General features: G+C 46.1%; 1 protein-coding gene across 1 annotated transcript in view; it reads right to left on the bottom strand.

Moving 5' to 3' along the window:
* Window positions 1-924: 924 nt before the first annotated feature.
* The window catches only part of GABRA3 (gamma-aminobutyric acid type A receptor subunit alpha3), a 162,421-nt gene continuing 136,038 nt past the window's right edge, over window positions 925-27,307 (bottom strand). Inside the window, exons 7-10 of the mRNA XM_051968235.1 lie at window positions 26,690-26,833; window positions 23,667-23,819; window positions 18,987-19,198; window positions 925-7,891 (exon numbers count right to left, since the gene is read on the bottom strand). Of these exons, the coding sequence (XP_051824195.1) occupies window positions 7,553-7,891; window positions 18,987-19,198; window positions 23,667-23,819; window positions 26,690-26,833 (848 nt within the window). The 3' untranslated portion in view covers window positions 925-7,552. The remainder of the gene's footprint in view (window positions 7,892-18,986; window positions 19,199-23,666; window positions 23,820-26,689; window positions 26,834-27,307) is intronic.

The following is a 27,307-nucleotide window of genomic DNA, read 5'->3' as shown; positions in this document are numbered from 1 at the left end:
ACTTGGGTCACAAAGAGAAGACCACGATCATCATACCAAGGTCAAACTGGTGCTTTCCTGGAAGTCCGGCAGCCAGTTCCAGGATAATGCTTCCCCTTCCCAATCTTCCCTTCATATCCATCCTCCCAGAATTACCAGGTACCTCCATGCACACATTGGTTGGCTGGGACCATGTAGAAAGGAGCCCTTCGGCTCTGTGGAGTGCTTAGGGGCCAAGGGGATGTTATAGTTGCTGGGGGCAGTCCCTATAGCCTTAAAGAGAAGGGGGCACAGGGAATGCTATCTGTTGGAGAAGGGGGAGGACAGATTTTTTAAGAGTTCCTGTGTGGAGGGCCTGGGGGAGAGGGAGTAAAGGACAGAGAACTAGATTATCCTAGGGCTGGACTGGACTCTGAGAACCTTCTGGCTAACGTCCCTGCATCCCAAAGAAGTTCTGATCCATCCTCTAACCTTCATGAACATGGCTTTCGGGGGGAGGCTTTGCTATGTCAGGAATGGCGGCACCTCGTCCCCAGCACATACCATAGCTGGAAAACTGTGGCACTCTTCAGCGGCCCGGCCCACCCAGGGGCTTCATTTTGAAAGGGAAAGTGATGGGCGTAGGCAAGTATGGCGATGACGGTGAGCCCATGTGATGGAGGCTGGATAATCCTGCCTCCTTTATCTTCTAGGGATGTGAGAATCCTTTATCTCCCTGGGGGAATCCTCCTCTGCTAATCAAATCTGGCCTCTCGTGGAGCCTCCCTTTGAGATGACTGTAATCTGTCTCCATATACTCCAGGTATCTTTCCTCCCTCTCACTTGAACTGTGCTGAGAAAGGTAAGGGTAAGGGTGGGATGGGAGGAGGGGCCCGGGCAGAGCACACTCAATGAATCTTCTCAATTAAAAATCGGTCGCACAAATTTTCCAGCCAAGACCAGAAATACAATTCAGAAGTAACTGTATTGAACAGGCATTAAACATTGCACCAAAAGCATTGGGAAACACAATTCTACAGAATGCAAAAGGTCACGGTTTCCATGAGAAATTCCTTTAAGAAGATCATTAACAGCCACTCAATAAACTAACCCTAACCCACCCCGCCCCGCCCCCAGTCAATAAAATGTACATTTCTCTAGCCATTAATTACTTCACAGACACAGTTTTAAGAATAATGGGATTGTCATGCATTACCATTGTAGATGGGCCCGGGTCTCTCTCAGAGGGAACGGCAGACAGACAAAGCAGATAGCAAGGAAGTGGAGAGGAGGCGACTAGCAAAGGAGGGTGCCTAAATGGTGGAGGGGGGGGGGGGGGGGGGGGGGGGCGAGGAGCATGTCTCCTAGCCACAACCTAATAGGAGGATTTTAATGTCTGGGTGAAGGCCAGACTTTGTCTGCCAAGCTGGAATGGCCAAGGCCACCATCTTGAAAGCCCTCCGTTCACCTGAGATGTGGCCTGCTAGGATGAGCAACGGCAAAGGGTGGGAATCGTCTCTGCAGACCCCGTCACGCATCCGGCACGTGTATGTCCGTTTGGAAAAGAGATGTCTTGGCGAAGTTTTTTCTTTTCAAATCCTATCGCTCGGACTGCCGAATCGTAACTCAGGACAGGAAGAGTCACAGTGAAACTGGGGTACGCGCGTGCTGTTCCATGGCATCTCTGTGCAGGATGGGAGATTTTCCTCCAAGTCAGGCCCATTCCCATTTTGCCTTGGCTCTGTGCTCAGTTCATCAGTCCTTTTGGTCAGTACTGATGGGATATCCATTCACAGTCGATGACCCAAAGCCATTGGGTGGATTGGTAAAAGAAAAGCTGGGTTTTTTCATACTGTCACTAGGTCAGTGCTTTCATCTGGTGACTGGGCAAGAGCGCCGTCTCACGCCTTGCTCTCTGTCTTTTATCGGAAGAAGCCAAAGGAACCTAGAGTGTTTTTCGTTTGGGGTTTTTACACTGATGAGTTTGGTCTGCCTCGAATAGCCGATGTGCTAACGCCAGCTAACCAGGAGTCAGTCCTTCGAGAATGCTGCTATTTTATGCCTGCTCCTTTCCAAGTAGAGAACCCCCTACTTGTTTCATGCTGCTGCTGCTGGGGAACAAGATTCATTTCTACCTTATAGACAAATCAGATCGGCTCAGGCTTTGATTGAAGGGAGAGGGAGAGGGCAGCAGGATCTGATTACTCTATTATTATTTAGTATATTGCTATATTACTCTAGCCTCTAAGGCTATAGACCCAACCTGGCAGGGTGTTGAATATGAAAAGAAAGTGGAAGGGTGACTACTAAAGTAGTGGGTGGTCCAATTACCTGTGGCGTGGCTAGGGAACAGAAATGACTCTAGGAACTCGGCTGGCCAGGCAGAGGAGCAGCCCTCTAGCTTCAGTTGGAGTTTGCCATCGTTTCTCTTGAGTTACCTTCTCCACTTCAAGGTAGGATGTTGCCTCACAGCGGCTCTCACGGTTTGGAGCCCAAACCCTAGCCTGGGGGTGGGGGGGGAGTCCTCACGAAGGGTAGGACGCCCTGGCTTTAGGAATGGGGGCAGGACCTTGGCGCACCAAGAGCTGTTTGAAGGTCCCATGCAGACCGTTTTCTCAGCCAGGCAGGTGCTGGGTATACTAGCCAGTGGCTCTTGAATCATCAGAGCAAGTATCATATTCAATATCTGAGTCTCGTGAGCCTTGCCCTACTAGACAAAATTGCTCTGAGAATAATTCCTAGATCTGAACCCTGTTGGTCACTCAGAGCACTAGGTTACCATGCATCCCTGAGAAGAACTGGATCTTGGATTGACAACAGGCCTCACCATGGCCACTGCCCTTGGTTTTGCTCCCAAAGCTATCCCTAGAAAACTCTGGAAATGGTTGTTTCCAAAGCATGCTTCTCACAGAATTGTTTATAAAAGACGTCATATGTACAATTTGGGGAGCTGAGCTGACAAAAAGAGGCAGAATGTCCCGGGTTATGCCCGGACACACCAGAGTTTGCCCATGCGGAAGGCATGGAGGAAGAAGAGAGACACGGCTCCCATAAGTAATTGACTCTAGAAAGCATCCGTGCCTGAAGGGAGAAATTGGCTCCTGAGCTCAATGAGATAGCCATACAACATTATCTAGAAGGGGTCAGAGAACGGTATTAGTTTGCTAGTCCTGAGAAAGCCCAGAATAGACTTCCCCCTATGAGGAGTTCTAAAAAACCTAGGCCTAAGTGGGAGAAGTCTAACCAGATATGAAAGGTCAAACTGGGTATGGAACAGCTCTGAGGCAAAAGAGGAGGTGCTCAGTCATTCTATGTAAAACCACAGTGACCAAGAGATTTCCTGAAGAGCAGTGTCTGAAGGAAAGTGCCTAGACTGAGCAGGGGGAAGCCTCAGACCTAAAAAAAGTTGAAGGAAGGTATGAAGAAAAAACCAAGAAAGTCTAAGGGGAAATTGGTCTTAGAGAAAAGATTCTTAGAAATGAAAGGCTATTCTTAAATAGCCAATTTATCGAGAGCAAGTCGGCTAGCCTCCTGGCAGCTCGGTTTCTTTACATCGAAAGTGGAAAGAAAGCTGTCTGCCCTCTCGCACACCCTGCTTCGCTGTTCCCTCTGAGGGGGTGAGGGGAAATGAGACATAGGTAATTGTCTGGAATTCCTCAGAAACACGATGCTCAAGAGACCTCAGATATTGGGCCGTAAAAGCAATAGCGATAATCCTAGTGATGACTGGAGTGACAGAGGAGCTGATTGAAGTGGTTCCAAACAACTCCCACTCGAAAAATGTGTGCGTAATTCCTATTCACATCAGCAAACTTCCCACCCTGCTTTATAATGCTCATTTGTTCTCCCCTCGTCCTTTCCCCCTGGCCTCACTCCCAGATGACTATATGACTGAAACTTCTTGCTGACCCAGGTGGGCTGCTGGGGTCTGCCTCTATGCTAATAAAATGTACAAATACACATCTTTGTCTATGACTAGTTCCATACTGATCCTATGTACATTTGGGTGGCCTGGCTAAAGCCTTGGGCTGTCTCCAACAAAGATGGCCAATTAACCTATTTCTCATATCAATTCCTGTGTAGGCTTTTCATCTCGACCCTAACATTGGTTCCTTTGAACTTCTTTAGTTAAAATGTTTATAGTAAATAACAGTCCCTTTGAACTTGGAGAGATTTCCTATGAATCAGGATCTGCCTTAATCTACCAAGTGGCTAGCCTTCACAACCAATTAGAAAAGAAACTCTGATATTTTACTATGGGCTCTACCCCAATGAGAACATAGAACCTCTGAGAGTGTGCACGTGGCACGCTCCCACTCACACGTTCACATACACACTGCATACTCCCGTATGTTGTTATAGCTAAGGATGATGTTCCCTCTGGGAAGAACCATTAGACAGAAAATATAGGACTTGAAGCTTTTTTACAATTCTCTTGGGAAGGGTAATCATTTATTAATTCAAGTAAGACCCTCTGCCTTGATTAGGGGTTAGATTAAATAGGTAAGACCTTAACCTTGAGTTAAGATTATTTTCAAAATTCCCAGATAACAAAGAGTATATTGGCTGGGCCCGGTTCCTTTCTTTTATTTTTATTTTTTTGAAAACTGAGTATCGCTGGCAAATGAAAAGCCTTTCACGGCCCCGGTGCTCTTAGCCAAACAGAGCCTCTTCCTGTGTTTGTATTGGGTTACATATCCTTTCTTAATAAACGCTTGTTGAATTAGTCTGTTCAAATAATCAGCCATATTAAGGGAAAATCTAAGTTATTAATGTGTTGTCGGTTAGCTGAGAACCTCACCCACTGTTTCTTTAGGTACATCTCCACTGATGTGCCCGCCCTTTTCTTTTTCACTCTTTTCTTTCCTCCTGGTATTGTATAGATACTGTCTGAATCCCGTCTCCTGCCAAAGCCAACTTGTCTTCCTTAGCCACAAGCAATGGCACCTCTGAAGGTAGACTGACGACTATTCACGATTCTCTAAGCCCAAAAGCTTTCTGGAGCCAGTGATAGAATTAGAAATGAAAGGACTTAAGGAGGGAAGGGGTAGCAAGGTGCTTCTCGGGATGACTCTGCTTAAGATTTTAATGTCCAGGGAGGGCCTTCCTCCATTCCTCATTTTACTGAGGTTTGAGAAAGAATAGGAAGGTTGTTTCTCTTTCTGTCTGCCTCGAGTTCCTCCCTCCCCCTGTCCCTGGTGCTTTCCCACTCCGAGTCCTCCCTTCGCTTGGAATCCAGGTGGATCTCGTCTCCTGCAGGCTGCGGACACATCAGTATGCGCAGGATGCAGGACCATGGCATTTAACCAAATGAGGCTCTGACCCTCTATGATAAATGTGGAAGGAACGAAAAGGTCACATCCAAGCCAGTCATGCAGGGCAGGTGACTGCTCATTTGGAGAAAGACCTTGAGATTGCAATGGGGAGAAGGTGCCCTAGGCTGATAAGCTTCACTGGAGAGAAGTGGGGTTCCGGAAGGAAGAAATTGTCCCCAGCATGGTCACAGAGGGAAGAAGAGAGGGGTGACTAAAATGGAGGCCTTAAGTCAATCTGAAATCAGTGTGGGAGGGAGTGCAATCTAGGAAGGCTTTCAAGCAGGCTGTTTTTATGCTCATTACATCTTCTACTGAACTCCCCAGTTTTTTAGGGTTTCCTTCTGTCCTACTGGTCTTTTATTCCTCTTGGGATTTCTGGCCTCCACGATGGCCCGATTTAAGGAAAAGGGAAAATCGGTTTTCCATCTGATCAATCCTAGGGTTCAGGGGCAAGGGATGGGGGAGGGCAAGGAATAAAAAAGACAGGCAGAAGTCAAAAACTCTATTTCGGGACCTCCTTGTCTAAAGAACATGCAGACTAACCATTTGAGGGCAATGAAGTGAAATGAAGGGTCAGGGGAGGGGGCAGCTTCACCCGAGTGCTACCTCGAGGACAATGCTCGAATCGAGACGGTCCGTGTTCGGAGGACTGGAGACCTTCAGCATGGGGCTGGAAGAGCTGTGGGGAAGGTTGAAGCGTGGGTGGCCAGAGGCAGCGGCGTTCCTGGGGGTCCTCCTCTCCATCCATAACCACAGGAATCCTCCCCAGATATCAATGGGACCCCTGGCTTTCGGCTTCTTGTCTTTACGGAGAGTCTGAGAGGGTGTTGCTGGCTAGAGAGAAGATGGAGCCTTTGGCAAGTTGGGACAGTAAGCGGGGCTTCATCTAGTCCTGCCCCATCTAGCTGGCTGCCTGTTCCATAGGTGGCTTCTGCCCCCTCAGCTGCTTGCTGCTTCTTGGCAGGCTTCTGTCTTGGCAGGCAGTTGGATTTGGCAGGGGCGGGCTAGAGAGACTGGAAAAGGCAGAGGCTACAGGGACCCGAGACAGAACTCTGCAGAGCGCTGTCCTCCAAGCTGGTCATCTCTCCACAAGAAAAGATCTCCAAGTGACACAAAGCCTCTTGGCTTCTGGTGTCTTGCTTTTGCAGAGTTTTCATGAGGGATGGGTGACGGACATCTTGGAGAAGAGCTGTGAGGCTTTATCAGCCTGAGACAGAAGAGCCTTTCAGAGCTCTCCCAGTCAATGCGCTTGCCCCCTCACCCTACCCCAAACTTCTGGCTTCTCGCCTTGTCGGTTTTCTTTGTGGATTTATTTCATCTCGGTGGGGTGTCTTTTCCTCAATGGGTTTTCCTGGTTTTGTTTTCTTCGAGAAAACATTTTTGATTCACTTTTTGAAGAATCTGCCAAAGAGAATTTAGGGAGGAAAAAAGATCCGCAGGAGCCAACAAGGCCAGACCAACTAGTGCCTCTAGGCAGGTAGTGGGCAAACAGAGGAAGGACAGGTGCTCCCAGGGAGAGAAGTCTTCCTAGGAGTACCCAGGGTTCTTCTTGAGGACATGCAAAAGGGTGGAGGACAGTCAGCTGGGGCCAGTCACTTCTCTCCATGCAGGCCACACTTAGGGCAGCCAGGCTGACACGGTGTTATCGGGAAAACAACCGGGTCCGGCTGCGGCCCTGCGAGTCTGTGTTCCTGTTCCTCAGACAATCTTGTCCCCGTTTCTATGGCTCAGGAGCTCTGGTAGCCTACGATGATCTCTGTGGCATGAGCGGAGGCTGGATAAGATGGAACTGATGGGAAGCCAGCTGTTGTTCATCCCCATGGTGGAATTTCAGTTAAATACACCCATGGGGTTGAGGAATCTGGCCTGGGCCACCAAGTGCTGTCTCGTCACCTTGGAAATATCAAGAGCAGCCAAAGTACTCCATGGTGAATAGAGAGTGACTAGATATTGTGTGGGGAGGTACTGTGCTGGAGGCTGTTAATATGAATGTGCACACACTAGCTTTCTCCTGAGTACCGACCCGAGCGCAGGTTTTGCGAACCGAAAGACTGGGAGCGGCAAAGGGTGCTGATGGAGGATGGACTCCCAATGTTAGAGGCGGATTTCATTTTTGACAATTTTTGAAGTTGACAGCCCAAAGGGAGCCAAATGAGAGAGTCACAACTTGACTGATGATTCTAAAGCAAAGCTTTTATGTTGGGAAGAAAATGAGAGTAGACCCGGGGTCTTTATCTTCTGGGATGCTTCTGGGCAACAAAGTGTGTGGAGCTGTGGCTTTACTGTTTCCGGATCATGCCCTTGATGGCAGACTCCCGGTTGACATATGTGGCCCAGTAGACCAGATTAAAGATGGCGAAGAGCACGGGAAAGATGATGCGGGAGATCTTGTCCACCTTGCTAACACTGTTGTAGGTCTTCTTGGTTTCAGGGGGACTCTCAACCACATGGGGTGTCTTGGGTGGGGAGACGGCCGCCCCCGACGCAGCAGCGCTGGCCGCGGCGCTCTTCGAGATGGTGGACAGGCCGGGGTCCTTGGCGATGTTGAGAGCGTAGGTGGTCCCCACGATGTTGTAGGTGTTGTTTGCTTTCTTGGCCAAGGTCATGGGCTCTTTTTTCTATGGGAGTGGATGGGTGGGTGGGTTGGAAAACAGAGGGGGGGGAACAAAACAAAGACCGATTACTTCCATTGCACAAACCGATACGGAGGGCTGCGGAGAGAAGGGGATGATAGGAAGCCGAAGTCACGAAGCCAACGGTAGTGAGGGGCCGGGATTACAGTGAGGGATGACGACTCACAATGGGGAATCATGTACTGATACCAAATGCAATGTCATCCGGTAGTCAGGGTCTTTTGAAATGCACAGTGGTCTGGGATTACAGAAACGAGGACAAACTTTAGTTCACGGGGAAAAAGCTATCTACCATAGACAGAGGTTCAGACTTCTCTTTTTAAGGAGGAAGAAACTGAAGCACAGATGGGAGGAATTTGCCCAAAGTCTCACAGATAGCAAGTAGCAGAGTCAGTATTTGAACCAAATTCTTCCAGATTTGGGTTTCCAAATCTGGTATTTTTTTCCAGGTTTCTCTGTTTATGGTCTAATAGACATGGCGGTGCCAAAAAAAAGCCCCGGACTAGGAGGCAGAAGGATTTGGATTCATTTTCTCACTTGGCTATTTGCAAGTTCTGTGACAATGAGCAAGTTATTCTCTCTAGGTCTCTGTTTCTTCAGTTCTAAAATGGGGTTGGTGCTACTTGGACTGCACTATCTATTTAACGCACATTTCCCGGTCTTCCATTGTATGTCTGCATTACCCACAGGCTCAGCTGAAGGAGTACTGCAGGTCAGGTGAAAGGAGAACCCTGTCTCTCTGGGACAGCAAAACATTGTTGCTGTGATTTGTAATGGGAAGATGGATAAGGTAGCTGACTTGGGAGTGGCAGAAAAAGGTTAAAGGATAGGATGAGGGCTCAGGATTATCTGGGAAGAAGACCCAGGCATTTGCTCTCAGCTCGGGAGCAGGGACAGGAAGGAAAGGGCAGCAGCTAAGTGAGGAGGAAGCTACAGGGTCCATGGATTCATTGTGTTTTCCATTCCACGGGGTTGTCCGGGGTGACAGTCCTGGAAAACAGAGAGGATGAGATCATGCTGCAAAGCAACACACGGACATGCATGGGGTGACCTTCCTAGATGATTGACGGTCGGCAGGAGCACGAATGGCTGGTCTGACCCAAGAACGACCTACCTTTCCCCAGGCCTTCAGCCCAGGAGAGAGCACAGATGTCTTAGGAGGTTACTTCTCAAAAGCTACCACTGATGCTTCTTGTGAATTACTCTGAGACTGAGCCCTCATGGGAAAAGAGAGTTGCAATGTCACCACAATTGGGAAAGGAAGTCCGAATTACCTCCAGTAGCTCAGAATTCATAGACGTGTCATTCACAGCTTTGGCGCTTCGGATGTCACAAAAGTTGACTCGTGTGTCACACTTAACCAGATTCACGTTTCTACCCAAACAGCAAAAGGCTTGGGGAATAGGTCTCAGGTTCCCTAATGATGAGGGCAAAGTCAAAAGGCAAAAGGCCACACACGTTTCTCACATGGCACTAGATCCTGATGACTGCGCTTGGTGGGAAAGGAGGAGGGTGCACAGCTAATCCGGTAAAGGAAGTCCAGTCAAAGTTCCCCTTTTGCTCTCCCAGGAACTATGGTCACAGGATCAGGTACCAGGGAGAAACAGACTTGGAGATTCTCCAAGAAGTTCACCAGCCACGTGCTGATGGTTATACATCAGTTGGTGCTCAATAGATGTTGGCCGCATGAACGAATGATTCAAATGCAAGGTATTTTTTCAAAGGTGAGTGAGAGTTGGCGAGTGGTGAGGGTGTTTTCTGTGGCAGATTTTGCATTTCAGTTGACAACCACTAATATCCCGATTCACTAAGATTTCTGCGTGTGAGAGAATAAAACAGAGTTGGGTTTTTGTTCCCTAAGTTCTGAGCGGGCAACTACAATGAAGATCACATTATGTGCTGAGTTTGGGACTATAATCAGATATGGCTTACAGCATCGCAGAGGCAAAAGGGCCCCTAAAGGCCATCTAGTCTAACTCGTACTTGAAACCAATATCTATCAGCCATGGCAAGTGGGCATCTGGTAAGGGGTAGCCCGATACCTCCAGAGGCATCCGGCTCCACTTTGGGACAGTACCAATTCTTAAGAAGCTTTTCCTGACATCAAGCTACAGTCTGCCTCTCTGAAAGTTCCACCCATTGCCTGATACCCAGGGCCCCTCTGGAGCTAAGCAAAATGGCTCTATTCCCATTCTACTTGCTAGAATCCACCAAATCCTCAAATACAGCTGTCATTTTCCCCCCTTCGCCTCCTGTGCTGCCAAGTCTTTCTTTTTCCAGGCTAAACATTTAATGCTATGCCCGATGATACCGTATGCCAAGGGAGCCAGACTGCAATGACTGTAATTCAGCCTACAATTTTACACAGTCATACTGAAGTTGATAGTTTCTCTCATTTCCTCTTTAGCTCTCTCTGAGAGGTAGCCTGTAATATTTGAAAGTATAAAGAACTTGGATTCTCACTCCTCATCCTGGGCAGGACTCTCTGAACTTGTGTAAAGTGGGCGGGGCGGTACCTGTAGTAGCTACCTTGCAGGATTGTTCTGAAGATAAAACGAGATAATGCAGGTAATCCCCCTCAAAGGCTCACCTGCCGGCCATTATTATTACCATCATTCACTGTCTATAGCTTTTGTTCCTGTTGGTGGTTTCATATGACCCAGAGAAAACATGGATAGTTTCATCATGTGTGTAATCCCACTGTCTGATAGCTGGGTTTTCCTAAGCCTCTTGGCTCCAGGTACTGGGGTCACAGATAGACATTTCCACATCTAGCTTCTTCAGAGGATGCTCAGAATAGCTTCTGAAACTAATTCTCCACCATCTTAGGCTCCCTGGTCTCTGAAACTCATTGTCATTAATTTATGATGCCTGTTGAGCCTTTGAGGAAGTTAAGGGAGTACAGCAACTAGTTTTCTCACCAACTAAGTCAGGTCAGATTCCTGCTTTCTCGGGCATTGCCCATAAGCTAAGGCTATTGGGAAGTGTGGCCCGGGGTCCCCTTGTCATTTGGAGGATGTAGGGAGAAACAGTTTAATGACTCCAACATCATGCAAACAGGTTCTTGTCCCTTGTGCACAGTGAGATGGAATGGTTATATACCAAAGGGAAGTTGGTTGGCTTTTGGCAAAACCTTGGCTCTGTAAAGAGAAATCATTCCAAGCTTAGTAATCCTATCTTCCCCCAAGATAGGCCACTTCTTGAATGTCAGGGTGTAAAGAGGACTGTACTGGAAGTTAGGGAAGTCTCATCTCTAAAGCCTTCATTTGCCCATGTGTCAAATGGGAATGAGGTTGGCTAGATGATCTCGAAGATTCCTTCCTACTCTAATGCTTTATGATTCTGTTAGAGTGACCGTAAGTTCCAAGGATGGCACATTTCCAAGTTCATAGTGATCAGGTTTGATTAGAAAAGACAAGTCTATGATCACGGGGCAGACCCAGGCCCAGTGTGTACCTCTCTCTCAGTCTCAGCTGATGTTTCTGTCTCCTCTCCTCACCCGTCACCCAGGGTTCCAACCCCTTGGGAACGTGATTTATTGATCTTTAAGACCCCCGGAGAAGGCAGCTGTGGAAGGAGAAGGGTGACGAGGCTTGGTAGGGATGACCAAGGACAAATTTGTTGCTAGTATCCTAGCCTCAGTATGCCACGGGCAACAGAGAAAGAAGGAGGTGGAAGGAAACAACAGCAAAACTAATGCCAAACCAAAAAAAATATTTTTACTTCCCTGTGGGAATTTGGTTTCTGAGAGTGTAAATGACATCACTTGGGATGTTTTGAACTTTGAAAGCCCAGCAGAAAATGAGTTGTGAGCCTTAAAAATAAGCAGCACTGAGCTTTGAGGGCATCATCACCAAAGGTTTTACAAATGCCGATGCATGGGATGTACCTTTCCTAAGAAGAAAAGAGCCATGCGGCTGCGTGGACTCTCTAAGAGACCACCGGGAGTTCTGGGAGGTAGAGTAACGTGTCATCAGAACATCCAAATAGCAGAATCCCCACTTACACACACTGGAACACTTGTGGGACGAGTTAGCCTGTCCTCCTGCAAGGGCCCTCCGGGAGGCCACTACCAGAACTCACATCTTCCACCCTGGTGGAGGACTCACTCTGACCCTCTAAATCTCAAAGTTGGGAGATAGGCAATCACCCAGCACAGCCTACACCTAGCCAAGAATCTTCTCCATGCCATCCAACAAGGGGTCATTCGGTCTGTCCTTGGAGACTTCCAGTCTTTAAGCTTCTTATTCCTTCCCCCAAGGCACTTTGGATAGCTCTCATTGTGAGGAAGCTGTTGGCTTCCACTCTCTTCATTTTCTAGATGAAGAAAGTACATCCCAGGGAGATGAAGTGGTTGGTACATGATCGCGCAGGTCAGAAGTGGCCAAGGCAGGAGCCGTACCCAGCACCTCTGCTGCCAGGTCTCTCAAATCTATGCCACAATATAGTTTTCAAGTTCCTAGGAATATGGTTTATACTGTCCAGATATCTCACTCTCGGGACCTCACTATTTTTGCAGAGAGGTATTGGTTCAGTGGTTTGTAAAGCAGTAACTAAGGCATGGAAGTCTCCAGGATGGGCCTAGGCTAATGATCTCCCACATTTCTACAGCCTTTGAAGTTTGTAAAGTGCTTTCTGTGTGTTAGATCATTTGAGCCTCATGATAAGCTAGGGAATGCAGCTATTTTCTCCATTTTAAGGATGAGGAAAATGAGACTGAATGGGACAGTGACTTGCCCAGGATCTCCTAGTTAGTAAATATCATGGGAGAGATTTGATCTGAGGCTCTGCCTGCTACCCCCACTGCTTTTCTAGAATCAGCATTACAGTTTTCCCCTTGCTGCTTGATGCTCTTCGGTTCGTAATATACGTTTACAGTGGGTAGGCAAAGTGGTTAAAGCACTCTGTATGGCACAAAGACCGATACCGTCAACTGAAGGTGTCGAGGCCATCTCCCAAGATAGAAAGGTGCCCAAGGGATTGGTTTTTTGAGTTAGCGGCAGAGGAAACTACAATTGTGTTTGGAAGAACGACGATCACAAGTATTGGTGGCTTCAAGCCCAAGGAGCTGTCCGGCAGCCCTGGGCAATAGCAGGACAAACTTAGTTGAGCACGGCCAGGCCAGGCCCCTCCTGTACCCTGAGAACCATTCTCAGGCGCAAGGGAAGAACTCCAGGGAGAAAAAAATCAAGCCGTGTCATTGAGGCAGTGATGTTCCCTGAGAAGTGAGCCCCACAGAACCAGCAGGGAGCAGAGTGTAGAAACTGAAGCGCTGCTCCTTGGTTCTATGACACATTTCAGGAAATCAGGGAAAGCCAAGGATGTTTTTGGTCCCAGCTACTCTACCTCGCCTTATCTGCGCCCCCAACATCCATTATAAGCGACAATTCAGAGAGTCTGTGAGGATTAGAACTTGGAGAGACCTAAGAGATCATTTAAGGCAATGTGTCCTCATTTTAAATATGGGGAAACTGAGGGCCAGAAAGAGTAGTAGGAAATTAGGTGGCAGGGTGGGCTGTAGAATTCTCCTGCTTCCCACTCCAGTGTTCTTTATGCTAAAGTTTCCCACGTAGCCTTAATCTTGATCTGATTCAATAAATCTTCTTTAAATACCTCCTGTATTCTAGGATCATGTCGGGAGGGGACCTTACTCGATACACAGTGCCGTGTAATAAGTTTCCAGGCCCCTAAGAAGCTATGGCTTCTAAAGACTTTGGAATGGGGATTCAGAAAAGAGCTCGGTAACTCAGTGCATAGAGCAACAGACCTGGAGTCAGCAGGACTTGAGTTCAAACCATTGGCTGTGTGATTCTGGGCAACCTACTGAACTTCTAGCCTGCCTGTTTTTTCATCCATAAAATGGGGATAATGATCCTGCAGCCTTTCCTCCTGGATCTCTGCCTTGTGACAGAGGAGTTATATAACTCAGTGAAGCTATGAGCTATGCAGGGCAGGTTTACTCAAAGTGGACAAGTCATTGTGGAGTTTTCACAAAAGGTGATCCTCAGGAGAAGTAGCCAACCACTCCAGTATCTTTACCAAGAAAGTCCCAAGACTTCAAATGCTAAGAGAGATGACTTCAGATGAGCTCCTTGGGGAGTGTGCCATGGCCCACAGGATCACAAAGTGGTAGACACAGCTGATAGACTCGACAACGATAATAACATAAGGTACCTTACAAGGGTTGTTGCAAGGACCCAGTCAGATCAAATGCTTTGAAAACCTTAAGTTGCTCTAGAAATGCTAGCTATAGTTATTATCCTTCTCTGATACCCATGCCACGCAAGACCCTTCCGATCCCCTAAGGAGTCTTTTCCTTGCCCCAGGGAGACTGGTTTTGGGTGGGGCATGGATACATTCTTTTTTTTTTTTAACCACTAAGAAGAGTATTTTGAAAATGCAACCCAGAGCTATTTCCCTGTCCATTGACAATCTGTTCCTCAGCTTTTCTTGTGACAGTTGTTTTGAGTAGAGCTAATTAAAAGATTGAGACAGAGTCCGTAATGAACTTTCATGCCAGACAGCACCAAAACAACATGGCCTATGACTCAAAATGCCAGGCAAACATGGGAGAAGGTCCCAGTCCCAATTCCCTAAAGTTATCCAGCTGATCCGGAAGGGCCAGGGACTCAGAAAGCCTAGAGGCTTCTGGGAGAAGACATTCCCAGCAACTTCTAGACTGGGCTCAAGAAAGGGACTCTTACAGTTGGGAAGGAAGGACATACCGTGTTAGGGCCCTGCAAGAAATTCTGGTTATGGTAGATCAACCTCCTGAGAGAATCTGGGACTTGCAAACAAAAGCTGATGCTGGTCCTCAGTTCACACTCAAAACTCGCTTCTTCCCCAGGGGGATCACTGATCCACTTTTGGGGCAAAATGGGAAGTGTTGAGGGAAGGCATGGAGAGCATAACAAAAGTCAAACTGTTTAAACTGGGTGGGATCATAGCCAAGAGTCTGATGAACCTAACCACCTCTGTCTAAACTGGCCCCAGGGCCCGGGATGCCTCAAATCTCCTTGAGTGCTAGACGTGGTCAGCATGGCCTGAAACTTGTCCCTAATATGACATAAGTTTAGCAAAGAAATCCTACTCTCCCAGAAGAGACAAGCAAGACAGTCATTCAATTCTAAACTTGGAGGCTGAAGGTGTCAGGAACCTCTGTGATTGGCTAACAATCCACATTTTCCCTAGCCCTTTCCAAATCTCTTGGAGATTCTTGTCAAAGCAAGGTGCCTTCTACTGACATTTGCTACAGAGCAGGGGTTCTGAAATGCCAGCCCATGGGAGAAAGTCATTCTTGTCTTTAATTTCATCCAGTCACATTTGGCACAATGCTCGGCACAGAATAAACACTTAGTAAAAGCTTGTTGACCGACTGATCACGGCCAGGAGACAGGGATATTATTCTGTGAAAATATATCCTCTCCTAAATGGGATGTGACTATCCCCCAATTTTAAAAGAAGGAACTTAGAATAGGGTTTTTTTTCCATTGAAAAGAAAAAATGGTCAGAAAATGTCTTTGACAAACAAGGAATCTGCCTCTCTCCCTTTATCCTGGTGTCTTTTGCTTTCCTCCTCTCTCTATTAACTGGCCATGATGTAGAACCAAAATATATGTTATTAGGTATTGGTCTATTTATGGGATAGTATTTTATGCTCCCTTAATTGAAAAAGTGGTTGGGATGATGCTTTATAGGTTTCCTAAAAATTGCTTTTTATTTATGTGGTCTGAGATTAACTATTTTTCCCCCTGTGATTCAGTGGCGTGTGTCAGAAAAAGGTCCCCTACATATCCAAAGTCTTGCCTCCTGTCCTCTCTGGGATTTATTTTCAAATCCACCGACTTGCCAATAATTGGATGACCTTGGGCAAATTTCACAATCTCAGCACCAGTGTCCTTGTTCAGTTCAATGAATAAGTAGTGGGGTCCTACCAGGTGCTAGGAATAGAGGTTGGACTAAAAGACCTCTAAGATGATGGGCGGCTCTAACAACGGGCTTAACTCTTGGCACTTGCTGGAGTCAATATCAACAGAGAGCACCTTGCTTTGACAAGAATCTCACTCTTCCTCCCCCTTTTTCTTTCCCTATCTGACCCACAAAGCACATTCTGATGAGTTTCCTGCCTTTCTACCCCCACCGCCATCCCCCAAGCCCAGCCTCTAGAATGAATGTCAAGGACAAAGCTTGATTTCAGAATTGATTCACTAATAAAAAGACGGGGCCGGTCGTGCTAGAGTAAGCACTTTCTGTAAGCGGACGGGGTTGGAATAGAGATTGGCTGAGGGGTGGGGTGATGGAGGAGCTGTCTGGCAGTTATTTGCCCAGAATTAAGAGAGTAACTATGGGGAAAGCCAATGCCCGTAGAGGGGAGAGGAGGGCAACAAACTTTCCCCCAAGCTCGTCCTAGTTCCCTGTTCAGTAACTTGTCCTTGGAGCCTAAAAAAAGGGGTAAACTCTAATGAGCAATGGCAACATAGGGAACCAAGCCATATTTTCAGCAAGGCCACCGATCCGGCCTCCGAAGAGTATACAAATATCCCCCTTCAGAGTTTATACAAAATTTCCCAGAGACTTGTCAATCTCTACAGATGAGTAGGAGAAGTCATGGAAAGAGGACTGGATTTATAGTCAATGGACCTGGGTTTTAATACCTCTTCCTGGGCACTTTCTACCTGTGTGACCTTAAGCAAATCATGTTCCCTCTCCGAGCCTCAGTTGCTTCATTTGTCAAAAATGGGAGGCTTGGATTTGATTTGTAAGGTTTTTTCCTGCTTTAAAACTATGATCTTAAGACAAGTTGACACAAGAGAGATAACAGGGTAGACACCAAAATCTCAAAATGAAGGGGAGTTCAATGTTGAAACAAATGATCTCTTGATCTTGTAAAACCTGCAGTCTGAGAGAACTTTAAAGGTAGACAAGTGGTCGTTTCAGCTACTTTGGACATAGTCCTATCTGGAGGCAGAACTCAAGGCTTTAAGAGCCTTTCGTTCCTCCATTGTTGGCTTACAAAAGGAAGGACTAAGGAATACCAAGGCAGCCTTCCCTTCCCCTCCTTAGCATCCAACATATATTGGTCACAGGCAAGTATAACGGGAAGGCACGAAACTACTTTCATTCCTCTCTTTACTCCCCATAAGGAGTCAGAACCAATGGAGTGGGGTAGGGGAGGGTACAGGAGTGGGGGAGAGGGTAGAAAGGGTGTGGGCAAAGAGGAGGGCCTAATAAGTGAGGTGGATGAATTTAGTGGTGAGTAGTTGAGTTTGAAGGGATTTGAGAGGTTATAAGGTCTAGCTTCCTTCTCCCATCCTAATTCGAATGCCCATGACAATGTCTCTTTGAGGTAAGAGATTTAGCCTCTACTTGAACATCTCCAGTAATGTTGAGCTCGTTACCCCACAAAGGAACCCAATCCAGTTTTGAACTGAGCCACCAGTTAAATTCTTTCTATCGAATTGAAATCTGCCTCCCATTTGGTCCTAGTTCTGGCCTCTAGAGTTATACTCAATGCATAGTTTTCCTTGCTCATGTGATGGATCTTTAGCTATTTGAAAACGGCTATAATGTCCCTCCCCTCCCATCCCCCAAGTCTTATCTTCTCCAGGCTGACCTTCCTTAGTTTCTTCAGCAGTTCTTCCATGGCATGATTTCCAGACCATTCACCTTCCTGGCAACCCAACCCTGAACATACTTATTAATGTCTCTCTTAGCATGTGGTACCCAGAAGTGAGCACAATACTTCAGATAATATTTGACAAGTGCCGAGTACTGGAGGGATATTATCTTCCCTGTTTTGGACGCCGTGCTTCTGTTAATGCAGCCCGAGATTGCATTAGCTTTCGGGCACTGTTCATTCACATTGAGCTTGTAGTCTGCTAAAATCCCACGTTTCTTTTTCTTTTTCAAGCAAACTATGGTTAAGCCACATCTCCTCCATCCTATATTTGTGTGACATATTTTTGGACACAGATGTAAGGCTTCATCTTCATTAAAGTGATTTTTTAAAAATTTCGGCCTATCATTTTAGTCCACTGGTAAATGTTGGGATCGTGATCGTTATCCCTCCAAACATAGGACCAAGGACAGAGCCATATAGTACACCATTAGAGACCCTTCCATGGTGATAGTGATCCATTAATCACTGCTCAGAGTTGTTATTTAGCTAGTTTTGAATCCACCTAATTGTATTATCATCTAGCACTCATTTCTGTATCTGTTCACGGGGAGATGAGAGATTCTGTCAAATGCCTGGTGAAAAGCAAGGTGCACCATGTCTCTAGCATTGCTATCGATTTACCGGTCTAGTAATTCTGTTAAGTAAAGAAAATTTGGTTATGACTTTCTTAGTGAACCTATATTGGTCCCTAGCATCTTTGCTTTCTTTCCTAAAGGCCCACAAACCGATGAATAATCTATAATTATAATTTGTCAGGGACTGGTGTCAAGATTTATTTGAGTGATTTTGTGATTTTCTCTTTTTTGAACACTGGGAAATTGATTTGTTTTCAATCTTCTGACCTCTGAACCATTCTCCATGATTTCTCAAAAATGATTGATCTTGGTCACGAGGTGATGAGACCTGCAAATTGCTTGAGTTCCCTGAGATGTAATTCATCTGGGCTAGAACTCAGTGACCAGCTGCTTTCCTACAATCTCTTTGCCTGTCTCGGAATTCAATCTCCACTCAACCAAATTTATTCTGCCCCTTTCGAACTGAAAATTGTTTTGTCAGACAGGGAAAATGGAAGCGAAATCAGAGCCGAGCCATTTCATCTCCTTTCTGTCATCCATTCGTCCTTTGTATGTTTCCCCCAACACGACTGGCGTGTGCTGGAGATTCACACTACTGCCCACCGGTTGCTTTCTCCAACCTTGCCCCACCTTTTTCCCTATCCCTCCCTCCCTCCTTGTTGCCAAGAAGCACACCAGTCAAGACCTGGATTGATGACCCCAGTGAATAGAATACAGCCTCATCCAGTGCTAGCAGGCTGCATGCTGCCCACTCCTGGTCCCAATGCAGCTCACTCATGGGTTGCTTCTTAGCCCCTCCCTCTACCCTCTTCCTACAGCCACTCACCTTTTGTTCCTGAGACTCTATCACCTTCTTGCCATCCCAAGCCCAGCTTCGTTTAGTGAAGTAGTTGACAGTGGCAAATTCAATCAGCGCAGAAAACACAAAGGCATAACAGACGGCTATGAACCAGTCCATGGCCGTCGCGTACGCCACCTTAGGTAAAGAGTTTCTGGCGCTGATGCTCAGAGTGGTCATGGTGAGGACAGTGGTGACCCCTGGGGAAAGAGAAGGGAGAAGAATCCACTACCATCAGAGGGTGCTAAATCCCAGAGATGAGCTCACCCGTTTTATCTAGGGAAAGAAGGGCCATTTCAAAGCAAGTCATCTAGACCACCAAGCTTGAGATCTCAAAAAGCCATACCATCCATTCTTTTACCAGGCCAAGATGCTAGTGCTGGGAAATTCTCTTTGTGTCATGAGAGAGTTTAGACTACCGTTGGGCAGTTTGCATTTTGTGGAGCACATCTTCTCCCTTACTATTTCTACCCTTTGGTCATAGTTTGTTTTCCCTGAGGCCCCAGAGGAAAGGTAGAGGGTAAGAAATTCTGAGCCATAGAGGATCTTAGAGATCTAAGCTAAGCCATTCAATCTATGAAGGAAACGGAGGACCATGGTAGGGATGGGCTATGATTTGTAGTAGGTCATGGATTTATAGTTCCCAAATCAAGACTAGAATCCATTTCTCTCAAATCCCAGCCTAATGCCTTTTCCATTAGGACACATTTACGCTCTGTTCCCTGGGCCGGGTGATGTCATATTTGCTCCCTTCCCCATGCCAAGTCTTCTCTTTTCTAAGAGGGCTTAGCATCCCCAGTTCTTTGAATTGCTTCTCATATGACAGAGTATCCTGTTTCCTCTCCCCTGGACATATGTCAGCTCGTCATTAGCCTTCCAGAACTCACCATCCTGTTGTACATGTGCACGACTGAAACAGAAGGTCATGGGGCTGTTGCCTCGCTCCGGCTGGATGTTCCTTCTAGCTTACCATGGCCCAGGCTTACAGTACCGTGGCTGGCAGCCACACAACACTGTTGGCTCATGTTGACCTTGCAGCTTTTTTCATGTGAATTGCTATTGTATAATGTATCCCCCCCACTCCTGTACCTATGCAGATGATTTTATTAAAAACCCAAGTAGATGAGTCAACTTTTAGTCCCATTAAGTTTAATCTCGTTGGTTTGAGCCCAGAATGCTCTCAGTTTTGGGTCTCTGGTAGTTGGCAAGTTCCATACAAGTCAACAGTGTGACACGGCAGGCAGCGTAGCTGTGCTAGCGAAGGCATGAAGCCAGGACCAAGGGAGGAATTGGTCTCTGCCGTACTCTCCCCTCAGCAGCCCCATCTCTGGAGCGCTGGGTTCAGCTCCTGGTGCCATGGTTCAGGAAAGTCCTTGATAAGCCAGAGAGCAGCCAGAAGGGAGAAATAAGGCTACCCTTGGGACCAGGGATAGTGCCATCCAAGGAGCAGTTGAAGGAACCAGGGAGATTTACTCTGCAGAAGGAAGGACTCAACAAGGATATGTTTTCCATATGGATGAGGAATTAGATTTATTTCACTTAGATCCAGAGGACAGAACCAGGAACGATGGCTGACCTTGGACAAATCACTTTGTCTTTCTAGGTCTGTCGCCTTAGCTGTAAATAATGTTGGACTAGAGAACCCTTCTGATTCTATACCTTATGATCATAACATGAAGACAGATATGTCGACAATATATGAACAAATTGTAAGAGTTAGGACTAGCCAAAGGTGGAAGGAATTTTCCACCAAGGGAAGTCTTCAAGCAGAGTCTGAATGGCCCCTTATCAGGGCAACTTCTATTCACATCCAGTTTGGGCTAGACAAAATCCCATCTGATACTAAGATTCTGGTTATATGGAAATAAATATTGATGTACATGTGCATCTGTAGCTCTCGGTGGCAACTGTGGCACAGTGGAAAGAACATTGGTGAGGGAATTGGTAGAAGTGTGTTCAAATCTTGACTGTCATTTATTAGAAAAGGTCTTCTGACCTCCAATCTGGTGTTCTTTCTCAGGTCTCTATTAGCCTTAGTTTGCTCATCTGTTAAGGTGGATATGAATTCCAAAACAGTCATCACAATTCAGTAAAAGAAGGAAGAAACTGTTTTGGAAACTACCCCCATTTTCCATGGGGAAAGGAAGAGCAGTCTCCACTTAGGGAAATGCACATTGGGAGCTGGGAGGGTCAAAGAGTTCAGTAAATAGGATACTGCTGAAAACTGTAATACAGGGCAAAGTTTTAGGGGTAGAGGATTGGAATACCAGGAGATGGGGTACTTTGGGGACAGAGGGAAGGAGGCAAGAACTAGAATCTCTCTGACCACAACCTCCTCAGCCAGGTGTTGTTTCTCGGGGGCAGTGGAATATCATTCAGAGCTGGGGGCCATGTGATTGCATAGAAAAGGCTCTTCTATTTCCACTGAGAGTTAACAATCTGCACACTGCCTATGTGCAGCTCCAAATTGAGCAGGACGTCATCAAGGGAGCTGATTAGCAGAGACAAATTTTGAGCCATGACAGGAATCAGCCCAATAAATTAATAATATTGCTAGCGACTAATTAACACCCTAACGGAATTTGTAGCTTGGCAAGCTAAGATAATGGGCCCAATTGTTCAGCAACCCTCTGCCCACCATGGGCAGGCCCGATGGTCTATTTGGGAGGGTGCATATTTTCTGGACCTGTCAGGGAAATGTCCTGAGTAACCTTCTCTGCTGGGGATTGGGGGGTGGGGTTTCTGGAGAGCTGCCAACTTGAGCAAGGCCTCCTGGTTGGCGGGCACTTGGAAAAACAGCAAAGGGGCCTTAACAAAGCTCGAGGGCTGGGGGAACAACCCCACCAGGAGAGGTAGTCTTCTTCCCCTTAACCCAAGAAATGACATTGGAACCCCAAAGCGCCTAACCTCTAGAGAGTTATCCAGTCTTCAACAAGAGATGAGTGAGGTCTTCAATAGAGAACGTTTTAGCCACAAGAGTGTCAAGATTGCCTGGTCCTAGTCCTCATTTTTACAGATGGGGAAATCAAGGTTACCAAGAGGGAAATATCGCCAAAGTCAACAGGAAGTATTTAATGGGAGAGTCAGAACTTTAAGCTAGGCCTGCCGATGCTGAATCTGGGCTGTTTTCTATCATTTTGCTTCCCTTTGCCAAGCCTGGGTCAGGTTTTGTATGTCTGCTCACCCTGTTTCGAGATCAGGCTTACAATGGTCCAAGGACTCTGCTGCTTTGTTTCCCTGGCAGAGGGCAAGTGGATTCATACAAACTGGTTGCCATTTACCAAGAGCTCCCATCACTTTTCCCATCACTTAGATGTCTCCCCCTACACTATTCTCCTTCACCCCACCTAAGCAAGACAAATTTCTCTATCTGTAAGTAATCCCATTCTATTCCTTCTTCTCCGGCAGATTGGTACCTTTCTCATTCCTGTTCTTTCTCTCCCCCACAAGTCTGTTCTCCACTATGCTGTCAAATTTAGCTTTTTAAAGTGCAGATTTAACCATGTCACACATCCCTGTTTGATAATCTTTAGTGACTCCATATGATGTCCAAGTTCAAATAGAAATTCTTTTCATTTTTAAAGCCCTTCTATCTTTCCAGTCTTTTTCACTTTCCCCATAACCTGCAATCCAATGACACTGGCCTCCTTGCTGTCCCTTCATGCACAACTCTCCAGCATCTCCTTGACTCTATGCATTTTCACTGACTGCACCCATGCCTGAAAGTGTGTCTCTCTGTCTCTCCTCAACTCTTGTCTTCTGGCTTCCCCGATTTCTTTCAGATTTCAGCTAGGGTTCCTTATTCTCCAAGAAGCCTTTACCAGTTCCCCCTTAATGCTATTACCTTCCCTCCAAGAATATCTCCAATATTCTTTCTTTGTACGTATCTTCTGCCATATCTTCTTTGTACGTAATTATCTGCCTATTGTGTGCCCTCCTCCATTAGTCTTGGATTTCTTTGTAGCAGGGATTGTATTTTGCCTTTCTCTGTATCCTAATGCTTATCACAATGCCTGACACACAGTAGGAGCTTAATAAATGCTTATTTACATGGATTGACCCAACAAACACTTCTTGATTGGCAACAGGATTGAGTGATTGGTCCCTTGGTAGCAAATGGAAGTCAGACAAATGTAAGAATTGAATTAGGAATCAGGAGGCCTCTGTTGAAGCTTTAGCTCTCCCATCAATTAGGTACATGACCTAGAGCAAGTTGTCCTCCCTTTTTTTTTTTTTTTTTTTGCTTTGGGTCTTAGTGCCCACATCTGTAAAAAGAGGCAACTGAACTAGATGACTTCCTAGATTCCTCCCACATCTAAAATTTCTGTCCCTAGAACCTTTTGGCTCTTTTGGTGAGGGTGCCCAGCGACCCTTCTTGTAAGGGGCACCTCCTTTCTAGTACCCAAAATGTTCTGTCTCTGAGATGGGTCATCGAACAAGATTGAAAGGAATGGAATCCTGAATGGATTACAACAAAATGCCCAAAGAACCTGAGGCTGAATGTAGACAAAGCTAAGTTGAACGTTCAGAGCTGAGGTGTCTCCCCCATGTCTCCCCCAAATCCTCCCCTGCCAGTGCCCAAATTCTACCCTTTACTATGCTTGCTTTGCCTAGAGTCTACGCCTAGGGGCACAGTACCAAATACCTCCACTCTTGTTCAACACTCACCAAACACTGTACGGGCAGGGACAGACTCCCGGTTAAGCCAGAAAGAAACCTGGGACAGGATGACAGTCATGATGCAGGGTAGGTAGGTCTGTATCACAAAGTAACCAATCTTGCGTTTAAGGTGGAAGTAAGTCGTCATGACGACATATTCTCCTAGAGATAACAGATTAGGGCAGAAAACAGCAACACTGTTGGCATCACCATGGAGGCCAGACCTAGCCAGCTCAGCTAGCTGAGCACTCCAGGCCTCATCACCAAGTTTGAAATTTCCCCAAACTCTCCCTCATTACGTTACACATATACACATTATTAACCATCATCAGATTTCTTTTTGCTCAGTAATCATTTGCCAAGTAGTCATTTGAATTGTTGGCAGGGGCTATAGAACTCCTAGTGTGTGGGGCTGAGATGTTGAAGGACCATATTTAGGAAAGAACATGAGACTTGGCAACTGATGAGAAATGAGAAGAGAGAAAGGGCAAAGTCCTGAGGTTGTGTACCAGACTTATTGGAGTGAAAATGGTATTGTCGACAGAAATGGAGAAGTTTGGAAAAGGGATGGATTTGGGAGGCAATAGAATGACGGAAGGTGTCAAGATACCTGGTGTCTATTTTTAGCCGACTTGGAACAAGTCACTCTACCTCTCGTTTCTTAATCTGTAAAATGAATATAATTATACCCGCCTTAACCACTTTGAGTTGGCATTGTGAGAAAGAAATGAAGTAATTAAAGTAAAAATTCTCTGCAAAATAAAATTCACTCTGTAAAAATACGGGGACAGGGAAGGAGACAATGATTAAATCACCGAGTACCAAGACAGGATGACCCAATGAATACTTGGCTCTCGTGTCCACGAGCCTCACATATTTATACCCTGTAATAAATGATGTAGAAAAGTGATCAGTTTCTGCCATGGGTCATTTTTGCAAGGATAGGGCTACTCATTTGGTTACATAAGCATGTCCAAACAGAAGTCATCTTATTTCCCTCCCTATCCCTTTCTTCTAAATTTCCCCATTACTGTCGAGGACATCATTATCCTTTCAATCATTCAGGTTTACAACATCAGAGTCATCCTTAGTTCTTTCTCTTGCCTCTCCTCCTTCAACTGAATCAATTATCAAATCATCTAACCTCCCCAAGATCTCTAGCACCTATCTCCTTCTCTCAAGTTTTACAGTTACTGCTCTAGATCTGGATATTAGTCTCCATGCTCTTAGGTTCTCTCTCCTTTTCTCCCATCCCCTCCAATCCACACTGAGGTACAAAGGTAATCTCCCTAAAGTGCTGCTCTTGTTACTCCTCACCCAGGAATCTGCAATGGCTCTCTATTGACTCTTGGATAAAATCCAGATTCTTCAACCTGGCATCAAATCTACTTTCTACTTTTCTAGACTTGTCATGTTACTTCCCCTCAGATTCTCGGTTCCAGTCAACCTGCTCTGCCAACTGTTCCCCATACATGATGTTCCATCTCTCACCTTCAGGTTTTTGCACAGGATTCCATGTCTAGAATCTGCTCCCTCCTCACCTCAGTCTCTCTGAATCCCTAGCTTCCTTCAAAGAACTTATTTAGATATCCCATGCTCTGTGTGATTTGTAGCTATCCATCCATCCATCCATGAGGGCTTTTTGGATTTCCACCCTCACCCCAGTTATTAATATATTTTCCTTCTTAAAATGACTTACTTGATGTGCAATTACTTGATTTACTTATATGTGTATATATTGTCCGTCTCTATAGAAAGGAAGACAGACATACAAACGGGGAGCATGCAAGTTTCCTAGGGGCAGAGACTTGAAATTATTATCTTTGCATCCTCACTGCATGTCACCCCTCACCCACCCCCCCAGCACATAGGACAGGCTTAACAAATGCTTCTAGAATTGAATTCTCTTCACTCTCATGGCACTCATGCATATGATACAGGTTTTTTTCTGGCTCTGCTTGCTAGTTCTTCTCTGGAGAAACGGACCTTGATCAGATGTTCTCAAGTTGAATTCTCGGACTCCCCATGTGCCCCCAGGGGCTAGTTAAGGAGAAGATAAGGTTGTTAAAGGCAGGGTCTATTAACATCAAGCACACTGAAGGGAAAACTTCCACAGTGAGGGGAGAGATCCCTGTGCTGTCTGTCCAGGGCTAAGATATTTGTGAAATGTGATGAGAAAGAGGGAAAGGAAGAGGAATGAATAGAGAAGAGCTGTGGAGAAAGGTAGGAGGGGTAGAGGTACAAAGGATCCTTGCAGCTCCCTATAACATAGGCAACTAGGAAAAATGAAGCACTGCAGATGGAGAAAATAATCAATATTCATTAAATCCGAAAGTAGAGACCCATTTTTGGTAACGGGCATAATTAGCTGAATTAGATTCCGCCCGAATACTAGCAATGACTTCAGGCAAGCAAATCCTTGAACCTCTTGGTGTCCTAAGATCAGGATGACATCTGCTGCTGTGGGAATCCATGGATGGAGAAAGGCTTCAGGAAATAGTACATTTACCCCAAAAAGAATAGAGGCTAATGAATGGGCTACCTATTCTTCAGTTGCTATGGTAAAGCGACATGGGCTCTCATGCCCTCCTTGGGTAAGAACATAAGAAGGTCTGAAGCTCACCATAGTTCTCTACTCCAGTGATTGTTAGACTTGGTGCCATTTTGAAAAGCCAAGATTTTTATTTTTTTAATAACTTGACCAGAGAATGAACACACTTCAGCCACATTAGCCAGAGCAAATGAGCATTGCTGGACAGGCTCAGCAGGCAAAGTGGCTAATGATGCATTTAAGTGACTAATGGGACACCAGAGCAAGCCAATCAGGTCGAGTATCCCAGTCACGCCTTTTTCTCAAGTCTTTTGGCACAGCACGCCAGAACCGAAGACTTGGCATCCTTGGCCTTAGTAGAGTGAAGCAGATAGCTTCTATGTCCCTTCAAAGACCTACCCAGTTTCCTTCCTCCCACCATAGAGCACTTAAATCTTTGTTACCATCTGGGCATCTGGCTGAAACCACCACACCCCGGTACCTGTACTAGATCTGATGATCTCGGTTCCGACGACATGGCCCAACAAGTCATACTGGTTCAGGCGAGAGCCATCCTGGGCCACTTCCACAGACTTGTTTTTTCCAAGAGTCCAAGAATAGATTACTTCAGCCTTTGTATAGGCATCTGGGAAGGAAGGAAAAGATGCAGCAGCTCAGGGAAAGCAATAGGGTCATGCTTTAATTACAAAATATAGGAGGGCTGAGGCCTAAACACCATTTAATTTCTCCTACACAAGGAGGTTCTGGACATCTCTTCAGTCTCCACCTATCATTGTTCGTATCTGATAAGCACCAGATGTTTAAGCTGTTCCTTCTCTTGGTTGCCAGAGGAAGGAAGTATGGGTTCCTTTCTGATTCCAGAAAATCCCAACTTTCGGATTCACTGGTCAGCATCTCTAAGTGATCACTGCCAGTTTGCTCCTCTGTTCGAAAGCCCCTACCACACATATCAAGGAGAGAATGTGGCAGTGATAGCTAAGGAGAGCAAGAGAGTGGTCCCTGTTTCCCAGCCAGGGAACTGCTTTCCATATGGTCTACACATTCCAGGTTATGTGAGCTACACACACGAGTGGGTCTAGTCCAGACCTTGGTGGTAACA

The sequence above is a fragment of the Antechinus flavipes genome, chromosome X (assembly GCF_016432865.1).
Source record: "Antechinus flavipes isolate AdamAnt ecotype Samford, QLD, Australia chromosome X, AdamAnt_v2, whole genome shotgun sequence".
NCBI lineage: Eukaryota > Metazoa > Chordata > Mammalia > Dasyuromorphia > Dasyuridae > Antechinus > Antechinus flavipes.
The sequence above is the reverse complement of the archived record's forward strand: the minus strand, read 5'-3'. Positions and strand labels throughout refer to the sequence as shown.